The following is a 14,078-nucleotide window of genomic DNA, read 5'->3' as shown; positions in this document are numbered from 1 at the left end:
ATTCTCACTAAATGGAAACACAATATCTACAAATTCTAGACCTCCAATGGCAGATATTTCCTGTCTAGTCTGATATTCCATCTCTGTACTCTAGTAATTTCACTCCAGTACTAAATGCCATAAAATCTAACCTAGCTTCTAAAAAGCACACAACTTTCAAACTAAATTTACCATCCAAATTAAGTTTACAGTATTATTGAAGATGTCATACTTAACTCGGCCCATACAGAAGACAAGAGGATTCAAGGTCTTATAGCAATTTCTCAACTTGTATGACAGCTTTCATTTCCTCTTTCAGTCTTTTAGTGTCGTGAATACCGGACCAAGCAAGCTGGAGCACAAATCTGGAACGAATTGAAAAGGGCAATTTAGCAACATTTTCCCTTTTGTCTACTTCTGTTCTTGACAACATTGTCCCTTTTGTCTACTTCTGTTCTTGACAACATTGTCCCTTTTGTCTACTTCTGTTCTTGACAACATTGTCCCTTTTGTCTACTTCTGTTCTTGACAAAAGTTTCCCCAAAATAGTTCAAGACTCCTTCAAAGCTTAAAGGGGTAGGCTCCAATTTGTAGAGCTGATTTTTGCCAAATGTTTTCATTTTCTTTTCTTTGCTAAAAGTCTTCCTTTGGCTTAAGCCCCAAAAGCAAGATCTTTTAAGTGCCCAAAAGTTATGTTTTAAATTCCTAAAAGTAAGATATTTCAAGTCCCCAAAAGCAAGATATTTTAAGCCTCAAAAGTAAGATATTTCAAGTCCCCAAAAGTAATATATTAAGCCCCAAAAGCAAGATATTTTAAGTGCCCAAAAGTTATGTTTTAAGTCCCTAAAAGTAAGATATTTTAAGTCCCCAGAAGCAAGATATTTTAAGCCCCAGAAGCAAGATATTTTAAGCCCCAGAAGCAAGATATTTTAAGCCCCAAAAACAAGATATTTTAAGCCCCAAAAGCAAGGTATTTTAAGCCCCAAAAGCAAGATATTCTAAGTGCCCAAAAGTTATGTTTTAAGTCCCTAAAAGTAAGATATTTCAAGTCCTCAAAAGTAATACATTTTAAGCCCCAAAAGCAAGATATTTTAAGTGCCCAAAAGTTATGTTTTAAGTCCCTAAAAGTAAGATATTTCAAGTCCCCAAAAGTAATATATTTTAAGCCCCAAAAGCAAGTTATTTCAAGTGCCCAAAAGTTATGTTTTTTCAAGTCCCTATAAGTAAGATATTTCAAGTCCCCAGAAGCAAGATATTTTAAGCCCCAAAAGCAAGATATTTTAAGCCCCAAAAGCAAGATATTTTAAGCCCCAAAAGCAAGATATTTCAAGTGCCCAAAATTTATGTTTTAAGTCCCTAAAAGTAAGATATTTAAAGTCCCCAAAAGCAAGATATTTTAAGCCCCTAAAGCAAGATATTTTAAGTGCGGAAAAGTTATGTTTTAAGTCCCTAAAAATAAGATATTTCAAGTCCCAAAAGCAAGATATTTTAAGCCCCCCAAAAGTAAAATGCGCTAAGCCCCAAAAATAAGATATTTAAGCCCTAAAACGATTAGGATTGTTTAAGTCACCAAAATTATGATATTCTAAAGACCAAAAAATTATGACACTTCGACGAGGAAATTAGAATATTTCAGGACAAAAAGAAAAAAAAAATAGATGTCTTAACAATGAACAAAAAGATGTGTTCGAGTTCCTATGTCAAGTATGCAACAGTAATTTCACAATAATACAGGAAAAAAGACCTTTGCTAAACAAATATTAAACTAGGTTGAAATAACTTCTACAGTGCATCACATATGGTACACTGACATCACCAACTATCTACGATAACAATTTAACTTAAGTGATTCACAGCTTCTCACTTGATCCTGAAAACTTTGATTCAAGTTTTGTTATCTAAAATTTCTATTTCAAGAAGCTGACCTATCTCACAACTAAACGAAAATATAGAACTAAACTCTAAACTTACTTTAGCTTAAAACAATTTTGTTATCTAAAATGTCTATTTCAAGTAGCTGACCTATCTCACAACTAAACGGAAATATAAAACTAAACTCTAAACTTACTCTAGTTTAAAACAATTTTGTTATCTAAAATGTCTATTTCAAGAAGCTGACCTATCTCACAGCTAAACGGAAATATAGAACTAAACCCTAAACTTACTCTAGCTTAAAACAATTTTGTTATCTAAAATGTCTATTTCAAGTAGCTGACCTATCTCACAGCTAAACGGAAATATAGAGCTAAACTCTAAACTTACTCTAGTTTATTTTTTTTTTTAAACGAAAAAGCATCAATTTAATCTGAGTTTTCCAACTAACGGGATTTACTAAAAATGAAAATTATTCATCAAAAATATGTATGATTCTTGGATCAAATCCTATCTATTAAATTTTAATCTAAAGACTGCACTTACTAGAAAAATCTTAATAAATGGAAACCAAATATCTACAAATTCTAGACCTTCAATGGCAGATATTTACTCAGTCTAGTCTGATATTCCATCTTGTAACTTCACTCCAGTACTAAATGCTACAAAATATAACCTAGCTTCTAAATAGCACACAATTTTCAAACTAAATTGACCATCCAAATTAAGTTTACAGTATTATTGAAGATGTCATACTTAACTCGTCTCATTCAGAAGACAAGAAGATTCAGGGTCTTATAGCAATTTCTCAACTTGTATCACAGCCTTCATTTCCTCTTTCAGTCTTTTAGTGTCGTGAATGCCGTACCAAGAAAGCTGGAGCACAAATCTGGAAAGAATTGAAAAGGGCATTTTAGCAACATTGTCCCTTTTGTCTACTTCTGTTCTTTACAAAATTTTCCTCAAAATAGTTCAAGATTACTTCGTCTCCAGCCTCTATAATGCCCCCCCCCCCCATGGTCGTCAACGCCCCCCTACCTGTAACACTGAATTACTGGCTATCGGAAAATAAAGCGATTTTTTTATGCTCAAATGGTTATTTATCATGTTACTTCCTCATAACATCTCTTGGTAAATCATATAAATAGATGTCTTTGTAACTTAAGTAGTAATAATAATTATAATAATAATTCTGTAAATAATAATTATAGTAGGTATAATATATATCATTGCATGTTGGGCGAAGTGCTATATGCTCATAGTGAAAATAAGAAATAGCATTAGGAATAGTGTAATTTTTATAGTCTACCTCTCAAAAGTTGGTTGAAGTCGTTTTCTATTATCAGTTTCATCAAAGAAAACAACTTTAGGGGTATCTATGAACTTTCCTATTTTCTTATCCCTTTAGTAAAAAATCGCTTTTTCTCTGGGTTTTTTTTTTTCGGGAAAGGGGTGTATTTCTTTGATTGTCCTGCTTTTATGCCTTAAATGATATAATTCTTAGATGTTTTAGGCTATAATGTGGCATAATAACCACAAACTCTCAGAAGGTTTTGTCCCTAAATCGAAGTTTGAATTTTTGCTGAGTATTTCTTCCTAACTATTCGCTTATTTATCGGAGGGGCTTTAGCTGAAATTGTTGCTCGTTAATTATGATATGTGCTTATTTACTGTTCTATTTTGATAAAGCTTTATGTGCATGTTCTAGGTGGATATACCAACATGCCTACAGACCGAATTTCTATTCAAGACAGTAGTTTCTTACCGATCACCTAACCTTTAGTACAAGGGGCACTGAATTTCACATTTATTTTCCCTGTACGACGATAAAACTCAGAGAATATGCATTATTATAGTGCTAATAATGCCTGATAATTTCATTAGTCTGTCTTGATTAGTGTATTTTTGGCAAACATTTTTACGATCGGCTCCCCTACAAAGTGGAGCCTATCCCATGTCAACAGCCGAGTTTACTGCAGGCATAAAAGCTATTTAGTTACAATATATCCATGATAGCCCGAACAAATACAAGAGGTTTATTTGTTGAACAAGTCACAATTCACTGGTTGCATTAATCATAGTCAAAATATACCACGCCTCAATAAACTATTGGCCACAAATGAAGGGGAACTAGTACACTGAAAGATATACCTACTAAATTGTTTTTGCCTTATTTTAGTTAAAATTTCAGTAAAATCTCAAATCAAAGATTATTGTACTGCAGTATCATAATAATGTTGAATGTGACCATGGATGAGGTTAATCTCTTAATAGACTTCCGTTACTTTTCCAAGCATTGCGAGCTACAACTGCTAAATTATTCCAGAAGAAATAAATCCTTTGAGTTTTATAGATATTGTGGTAACAGTTTGTGCCTTTGTTTTATTTGACTTCTAATTTCAGCTTTATCATAGCTTTTTTCTAGTGTTTTTTGCAAGCTGAGCAAGACGTGGAAGACGGCAAGATTCGAAATTAGGGACCTAAAGATTTTTTTGCAAACTGCTACATTTGGCAAGAGATTTTTAGATATTGAAGAGCTAGCACGCACTAATGTTTTAGGAGGCTTCATTTGTTTTAGCATGGAAAGCTACATGAGTGATGAAACATTATATATATACATACATACATATACATATACATACATACATACATACATACATATACATATAGCCTACATATATACATATATACATATATACATATATACATATATATATATATATATATATATATATATATATATATATATATATATATATATATAGTTTAATATATAACCAGTTTTGCTTTACTAATCAATGCCGGAGGTAATTAGCACATGAAAATATTTATCGTCATTTTGGACTTGAAAAAAAAAAAACTTTTCAAGTTGACAATTATTTTTAAATTTAGGTAACACCGAAGACGTGTTTCTCCGTCTTCACCACTTGAGCAAAACTACGGAAACCGATTTGTGCTCGACAGACCGAAAGCACAGACGAGGAGCCAATAGTACTTATAATAAGGATTATTCCATAACTAACGAGGCGATTACAGTTTAGTCTGTCGACTGGATTATGAAAAATTAAGTAATAAAATTATTTCATTCAAATGAACTTGATCAGCGATGGTAACTTTAGGAAAAAATTCATGTTTTCGAATAGGTTTGGGGGACTGAATAAGCCTCTAGTGTTTTAACAATTATGAGAGAGAGAGAGAGAGAGAGAGAGAGAGAGAGAGAGAGAGAGAGAGAGAGAGAGAGAGAGAGAGAGAGAAAGGAAGGAAGGAAGGAAGAAAGAAAGGAAGGAGGGAAGAAAGAAAGAAAGGAAGGAAGGAAGAAAGAAAGGAAGGAAGGAAGAAAGAGAAAGGAAGGAAGAAAGAGAGAGAGGAAGGAAGAAAGAGAGAAAGGAAGAAAGAGAGAAAGGAAGGAAGAAAGAGAGAAAGAAAGGAGATGAGGAAAAAAGGAAGGAAGAAAGGAAAGGAACAACATTTAAGTTTTGTTTAAAAATTGGAATGGAGACAAGATTGAAAATTAATATAAGAGGCCACATGGATGTTGTGGCAATTACTTGCTTATTGAGAGGGCAGTTATATAAAGGGAGAAAAATGGAAAAAGTTTGGATGAAGTTAATGAATATAAAAAAAGTGCCTGTGTTGATATTTTGGGAAGTATTTTATTGAGAAGAGACAAAAACCTGGATAAAGTTGGAATAGCAGTTTCTATACTACAAGCATATGAATGTATCCTATTGGTAAAGAGAGCACAGAATGCAGAAATAAAACCTGTTTTAATTATGTTAATGTTTTTAAAACATTTTATTTTAAGTGTTCATTACATCTTATATCGTGTATTTATTCTCTTATTTCCTTTCCTCACTGGACTATTTTTTCCCTGTTGGAACCCTTGCGATTGTAGCATCTTGCTTTTCCAACTATGATTGTAGCTTAGTACTACTACTACTACTACTAATAATAATAATAATAATAATAATTAATAATAATAATAATAATAATAACAACAATTTGGTCTATAGACACTGGACACAGGATGTACATTGGGACTGGCAGGAAGAATTTAACCAAAACATGAAGTTTAGTACAGTATTAAAAAGTTATTTAAGATTGAATGATACTCCAAAAGCCTATAAAGCAGGAAGGTTCGATTTTAAATGTTCTCACATTGAAAAAAAAAAAATCTTATATAGTTAACCCACTTACCTATAAATTAACGCAGTGTATATCTGCAGGCCCGGTTGTTGCAGAGTCGAAAAGAGAGAGAGGATTGGCCAGCCCAATGATTGCCAACTTATTTGGTATATGGCTCCTGCATGATGATTATGATGATTATCTTCCTTAGAGTCCTTGTGGTCTTCAGAGGGACATTTGAGATACGGCCCAGAAAGATTTCTCATCTTCTTGAAGTGTGTGTCCAACCTCTGAAAAAAAAGAAAATTTATTAATATTCCAGTCATTTTATCCATCATTGTATACAGTCATTCCATATAAAAGAACATAGTATGAGAGAGAGAGAGAGAGAGAGAGAGAGAGAGAGAGAGAGAGAGAGAGAGAGAGAGAGAGAGAGAGAGAGAGAGAGAGAGAGAGAGCTTTATTACAGCATTCGTAAGTAAATGATTATTAGCAATAAAAAAATGGAAAACAAATCCATTAGGAAACACATTTCCCAAACCAGACTTTTAAAGTTATTTTATCAATTTACTTATAACTTTTTTTATTAGTACTACAACAACCAGGTTTCATGCTCCTCGTTAATCACAAGGTGCTAGGCTCTGTAATCACTAGAAAGTTCATTGTCAATAGATACCTTACTCCATAAGAATTTGATAAGTATCAAATTGTATCTTAAGTAGAATGAAAATAATTATTTTTAAAAAGCTATATACTACAAATTGCCAATGAATGGGTTAAATGGAAGTATAAGCTACATAAAGTATGGAATTAAATTTTAAGTGTTTGGGAATATATGTGGAATGATATTAACGAAAAATGTAATTAAAACAAAATAAAAAAACATGGGAGGGAGATTGATACTGAATATATGGAGAAGGATAGACATTAAAAACAAGGGCTTAAGATTCAGGTCAACATCCAAAAATACCTCTGTAACGTTACTCCCAAACTCTAATACAATGGACATTCAGTGTTCAATTCGACACGTATCTCTCTCTCTCTCTCGCTCTCTCTCTCTCTCTCTCTCTCTCTCTCTCTCTCTCTCATCAAGCAATACGTATGAGGTTAAACATCCACCAAGCAATACGTATGTGGCTGGAAACCACCTCTCTCTCTCTCTCTCTCTCTCTCTTCTCTCTCATCAAGCAATACGTATGTGGCTGTAAACCACCTCTCTCTCTCTCTCATCAGCAATACGTATGAGGCTGTAAACCACCTCTCTCTCTCTCTCTCTCTCTCTCTCTCTCTCTCTCTCTCTCGCTTATTTTTTCATTTCAATATAGAGGCCTACCAAGAGACACAATTGGTGAAGGCCTCCATTTTCAAGTAATCTTGGAACCAACAGATAACTAGAAATTCATCTCATCATCTCATCTAAATTTTCCTACATAGTCTCCAAGAGTTTGCGAGGCTATGAATAGAGGTGACAGGATTAATTATTCATAAACAATAATTCGATGCTTCATTCGAAATGGCGATACAGGATATCCGGTTGCTTCGTCTTCTCTTTCATTTATATTCCTCCTTCCGCTTTTACATCTACCCATAGTCCCAGGAAGCTAAGGGTTCATATATACAGCAACCAGCAAAGAATTCTTAGCTTCTAGATTCCCAAATGATTTTAATCTTTTTCTACAGTGAAAACCAGAAACCTAAACAAAAGAGACTAAATGATGATTCGTGTGTCTTCGAATCCGGCTTCCAGGCACCAGCCCAGCACCAAGCAAGAGCGAACTTGATTCGAGAGACAAAAATTTCCTAGTGAGGTTCGACCATTTGATTTAGTACACGGTTCTCTCATTTCACAAACATGTTGACTCCTAAACTAGAGAAGGGGTAGATTAATATCATATATGCACTAGAGCAAAAGTAAGACTAAATAATGCTCAGTGAAGGGGAGGGGACATTAATGGGAGACTTGAACCAGGTTAAGGCTAAGGGGCGTTCATTGAGGTGAGGTGGGGAGAGTAACGGGAAGGAAGGATAACTGCAAAACTAAGGGACGTTTAGATGGGTGAGAGAGAGATTGGAAACATGGATCACAACACAGATAAGGGACGTTCAGACAGATGGGAGAGATTAATGGGAAACGTGGACCACAGAAAAGCTAATGGACGTTCAGAGAGGTGGGGGAAAATAATGGGAAACATGTACCACAGCAAAGCTAAAGGACGTTCAGAGAGGTGGGGGAGATTAATGGGAAACATGTACCACAGCAAAGCTAAGGGACGTTCAGAAAGGTGGGGGAGATTAATGAGAAACATGTACCACAGCAAAGCAAAGGGACGTTCAGAGAGGTGGGGAGAATGATGGGAAACATGTACCTCAGCAAAGCTAAAGGACGTTCAGAGAGGTGGGGAGAATGATGGCAAACATGTACCTCAGCAAAGCTAAGGGACGTTCATAAAGGTGGGGGGAGATTAATGGGAAACATGGACCACAGCAAAGCTAAGGGACGATCAGAAAGGTGGGGGAAGATTAATGGGAAACATGGATCACACCAAAGCAAAGGGACGTTCAGAGAGGTGGGGAGAATGATGGGAAACGTGTACCTCAGCAAAGCAAAGGGATGTACAGAAAAGTGGGGGAGATTAATGGGAAACGTGGACCACAACAAATTAAGGAATGTTCAGAGAAGTGGGGGAGATTAATGGGACACATGGGCAACAACAAAGCTAAGGGACGTTTAGGCGCGTTGAGGAGATTGATGGGAAACAAGGACCATAGCAAGTCTAAAGGATTATCAGACAGGTGGGGCAGATTATTGAACACATTGGAAACAACAAAGCTAATGGACGTTTAGGTGGATAGGAGAGATTGATGGGAAACATAGACCACAGCAAAGCTAAGGGACGTTTAGGTGGATAGGAGAGATTGATGGGAAACAAGGACCATAGCAAGTCTAAAGGATTATCAGACAGGTGGGGCAGATTATTGAACACATTAGAAACAACAAAGCTAATGGACGTTTAGGTGGATAGGAGAGATTGATGGGAAACAAGGACCATAGCAAGTCTAAAGGATTATCAGACAGGTGGGGCAGATTATTGAACACATTAGAAACAACAAAGCTAATGGACGTTTAGGTGGATAGGAGAGATTGATGGGAAACATAGACCACAACAAAGCTAAGGGACGTTGAGGTGGATAGGAGGGATTGATGGGAAACATAGACCACAACAAAGCTAAGGGAAGTTTAGGTGGATAGGAGAGATTGATGGGAAACATAGACCACAACAAAGCTAAGGGACATTCAGGTGGATAGGAGAGATTGATGGGAAACATAGACCACAACAAAGCTAAGGGACGTTTAGGTAGATAGGAGAGATTGGTGGGAAACGTAGACCACAACAAAGCCAAGGGACGTTTAGGTGGATAGGAGAGATTGATGGGAAACGTAGACCACAACAAAGCTAAGGGACGTTTAGGTGGATAGGAGAGATTGATGGGAAACGTAGACCACAACAAAGCTAAGGGACGTTTAGGTGGATAGGAGAGATTGATGGGAAACGTAGACCACAACAAAGCTAAGGGACGTTTAGGTGGATAGGAGAGATTGGTGGGAAACGTAGACCACAACAAAGCTAAGGGACGTTTAGGTGGATAGGAGAGATTGATGGGAAACGTAGACCACAACAAAGCTAAGGGACGTTTAGGTGGATAGGAGAGATTGATGGGAAACGTAGACCACAACAAAGCTAAGGGACGTTTAGGTGGATAGGAGAGATTGGTGGGAAACGTAGACCACAACAAAGCCAAGGGACGTTTAGGTGGATAGGAGAGATTGATGGGAAACGTAGACCACAACAAAGCCAAGGGACGTTTAGGTGGATAGGAGAGATTGATGGGAAACGTAGACCACAACAAAGCTAAGGGACGTTTAGGTGGATAGGAGAGATTGATGGGAAACATAGACCACAACAAAGCTAAGGGACGTTTAGGTGGATAGGAGAGATTGGTGGGAAACGTAGACCACAACAAAGCTAAGGGACATTCAGGTGGATAGGAGAGATTGATGGGAAACATAGACCACAACAAAGCTAAGGGACGTTGAGGTGGATAGAAGGGATTGATGGGAAACATAGACCACAACAAAGCTAAGGGAAGTTTAGGTGGATAGGAGAGATTGATGGGAAACATAGACCACAACAAAGCTAAGGGACATTCAGGTGGATAGGAGAGATTGATGGGAAACATAGACCACAACAAAGCTAAGGGACGTTTAGGTGGATAGGAGAGATTGGTGGGAAACGTAGACCACAACAAAGCCAAGGGACGTTTAGGTGGATAGGAGAGATTGATGGGAAACATAGACCACAACAAAGCTAAGGGACGTTCAGGTGGATAGGAGAGATTGATGGGAAACATAGACCACAACAAAGCTAAGGGACGTTCAGGTGGATAGGAGAGATTGATGGGAAACATAGACCACAACAAAGCTAAGGGACGTTCAGGTGGATAGGAGAGATTGATGGGAAACATAGACCACAACAAAGCTAAGGGACGTTCAGGTGGATAGGAGAGATTGATGGGAAACATGGACCACAACAAAGCTAAGGGACGTTTAGGTGGATAGGAGAGATTGATGGAAATGCGGACCACAGCAAGGCCAAGGGTCACCAGGCATGATTGCTATGAAAGAAAAAAAAACTGGTTCATAAATAACAGTTTGCGTAATAGAAAACTCTTCTTGTCCTGATCAGCAGTTTTTCTTTAAAGTTGCGTTCAATTTCTATCCAGGTTAGTAGATTCCATGTTATGATCTCCCCTATTTCAAGTTGACTATCTTTGAAATACATTTGAAAATTTCTACAATATGATTCCAATGACAAAAGAATTTGCCACCCTGATTAGAAGAAATAACTTGGAAGTTTTAAATCTAATTTATATAGAATGATTTTTAAGATTATGTAATATATTATTTATTCTTTGATACAGGGTTCATAAAACATTCATTAGCCGGAGCTATAAGAAATATTGATCACTGGAAAACTTTTTAATGCATGATATTAAGTGAGATATCTTCTCAGATCTGTGTGGTAATTCTTGGTGACAGGAATTAACCCATCGGGGGTGAATAATGGATTCCTCTTCCAAAGCATACTCACAAACTGAGAATCAATACACAGTTTTATCCCTCCTGGAGAAGAGGATCCTGGAGACGGGATCTCTTGGATCCGGATTCCTGAAGACATAATCCCTCCTGGAGAAGAGGATCCTGGAGACGGGATCTCTTGGATCCGGGTTCCTGAAGACATAATCCCTCGGGTACCGCTCATCTGTTGTTGTAGGTTGGCCAGGGCACCAGCCACCCATTGAGATATTACCACTAGAGAGTTATGGGGTCCTTTGACTCTCCAGACAGTACAACATTAGATCCTTCTCACTGGTTACGGTTCATTTTCCCTTTGCCTACACACACAACGAATAGTCTGGCCTATTCTTTACATATTCTCTTCTGTTCTCATACACCTGACAACAAACAATTCTGCTTCGCTCAAGGGGTTACCTACTGCACTGTAATTGTTCAGTGGACACTTTCCTCTTGGTAAGTGACTCTTCAGATACGGTAAGCAGCTCTTCTAGGAGGACACTCCAAAATCAAAACATTGTTCTCTAGTCTTGGGTAGTGCCATAGCCTCTGTACCATGGTCTTCCACCGTTTTGGGTTAGAGATCTCTTGCTTGAAGGTACACTTCGGCACAATATGCTATCTTATTTCTCTTCCTCTTATTTTGTTAGTTTTCATAATTTATATAGGAGATATTTGATTTAATGTTACAGATCTTAAAATATTTTATTTTTCCTTGTTTCCTTTCCTCACTGGGATATTTTTCCTGTTGGAGCCCCTGGGCTTAGAGAATTCTGCTTTTCCAACTTGGGTTGTAGCTTAGCAATTAATAATAATAATAATAATAATAATAATAATAATAATAATAATAATAATAATAATAATAATAATAATGATAATGATAATGATAATGATAATAATAATAATAATAATAATAATAAAAATAATAATAATGATGATGATAAACAGATATTGGTGAAAAATCCAAAATCTTTTTGCAATAAAACCAGAAATGTGCCTCTTAATATTTCTAATATTCTTTTTATCAAAGACTGTTTTTATGATGATTCATAATCAAGTCTAATGAATCGTATAAATTCAATTCTTTAATTCCAAATGTAAAAAGAGTTTCGTCCAGTCATACATTATACATTTACTCTCGGGTATTTTTAGTTCCTGTGCAAGATATAACATACCCAGTGTGTAAAGGATGGTATCATTTCAACCTTGAGAAAACAAATATGAAAATATAGATATCATTATTACCATGGAATTGCAATGCTCTCCCTGTCATTGTGCTGCATTTGTTGTTGTTGCTGCTGTTGATGCCGTTGTTGTTATTGTTGTTGTCGATGTATATGTCTACGTACGTATATATGCTTGCCATTTTATCTGCGCATACCTTTACATGATTGCTTAGCCTTGAAAAAACTTCGTTCGAAGTCCAGGTGTTTAAACCTCACTAGGAAATTTTTGTCTCTCGGCGGGAATTCTTTGGATTCCTGGTTTTCAGTAATAAAAATAAAAAAAGGAGAAATACTTGGGAATCAAATAGCTAAGGATTACTTGTGTGTGTGTCTATATATATATATATATATATATATATATATATATATATATATATATATTTATATATATATATATATATATATATATATTTATATACATATATATATATATACATATATATATCTATATATAAATATTATATATATATATATATATATATATATATATATATATACATATACATATACATATATATATATATATATATATATATATATATATATATATATATATTTATATACATATATATATACATATATATATAGACATATATATATAGACATATATATGGATATAAATATATATATATATATATGTATATATATATGTATATATATACATATATATGGATATAAATATATACATATATATATATATATATATATATATATATATATATATATATGTATATATATACAATTATATATATGTTTTGCTTCTTCTGTTACTGAGAGAGAGAGAGAGAGAGAGAGAGAGAGAGAGAGAGAGAGAGAGAGAGAGAGAGAGAGAGAGAGAGATGGTCATAACTTGATAGGTATTGCTTGGTATTCTTAAAATGATGTTGCCAGTTGAAGTTCGGGAGAGTTGTAAAATCAATTTGGTAAATCTCTCTCTCTCTCTCTCTCTCTCTCTCTCTCTCTCTCTCTCTCTCTCTCTCTCTCTCTCTCTCTCTCCGATTAAGTATATCTGGGATAAAATATAAGAACTTCACATTAATCAGTATCTAATCCACATTGAATTGAAATCAGTTTTACGAATTTGGATGCCGAAGCCAGAAAAGAATTAGGAAATTATTGCGTCGTAGCTCCTCCCCAAAGTAGATTGGACCAATCCAGGTCTTCTCCGTCTTAGAGAGCTTACGACGGTTGGGGTCTCGGTAACAAGTCGGCCCATACAGCAGGAATAGGTTAGACATGTAGGAAGGAAGGGACAAAACCTATTGCAACTTTGCTGTTTGCGGATAAGAAAAAAGTTTTTTCTAATGGCAGTTTATTTCTGGTGTGTCAAAGAAATTTCCACGTAATACCATGGAATGTGTATTAAAGTGTTTATAGATAAAAGCAACTGTGATATAACTTGAGAGATTATTTTGCTGTTAAAGGAGAACGAGTAAGAGAGACGAATTATATCGAAGGTTGTCAATGAGCAGAAAAGCTGGAAGTGAAAATGATGCTGATGGCAGTATTCGCCTTTGGAATTCTGTTCCAGACAGAGGCGTTCCAGATATCATCGAATAGCACCGATTCCTCTGACGGTCCGTCCCCTTCCAGCGCCCTCAGAGTCGAGACGGAAGATGCAACATCCTATACATCCCACCCTCAACGAGACGATGATCTGAAGTTGAATATAACATCCATTCTATATCCGGATGTTCGCAACTCTTCTTATGATGTCAGTATTGCATTACCTACAGAAACAA

The 14,078-nt window shown here is 35.7% G+C and overlaps 1 protein-coding gene across 1 annotated transcript in view; it reads left to right on the top strand.

Moving 5' to 3' along the window:
* Nucleotides 1-13,825: 13,825 nt before the first annotated feature.
* LOC137645705 (uncharacterized) overlaps nt 13,826-14,078 on the top strand; it is a 10,947-nt gene continuing 10,694 nt past the window's right edge. The window contains exon 1 of the mRNA XM_068378568.1: nt 13,826-14,078. This exon is cut by the window's right edge and continues 1,289 nt beyond it. Coding sequence (XP_068234669.1) covers nt 13,826-14,078 — 253 coding nt within the window.

This window comes from Palaemon carinicauda, chromosome 1 (genome assembly GCF_036898095.1).
Source record: "Palaemon carinicauda isolate YSFRI2023 chromosome 1, ASM3689809v2, whole genome shotgun sequence".
In the NCBI taxonomy this organism is placed as follows: Eukaryota; Metazoa; Arthropoda; class Malacostraca; order Decapoda; family Palaemonidae; genus Palaemon; species Palaemon carinicauda.
This window is presented reverse-complemented; position numbering and strand designations above follow the sequence as displayed.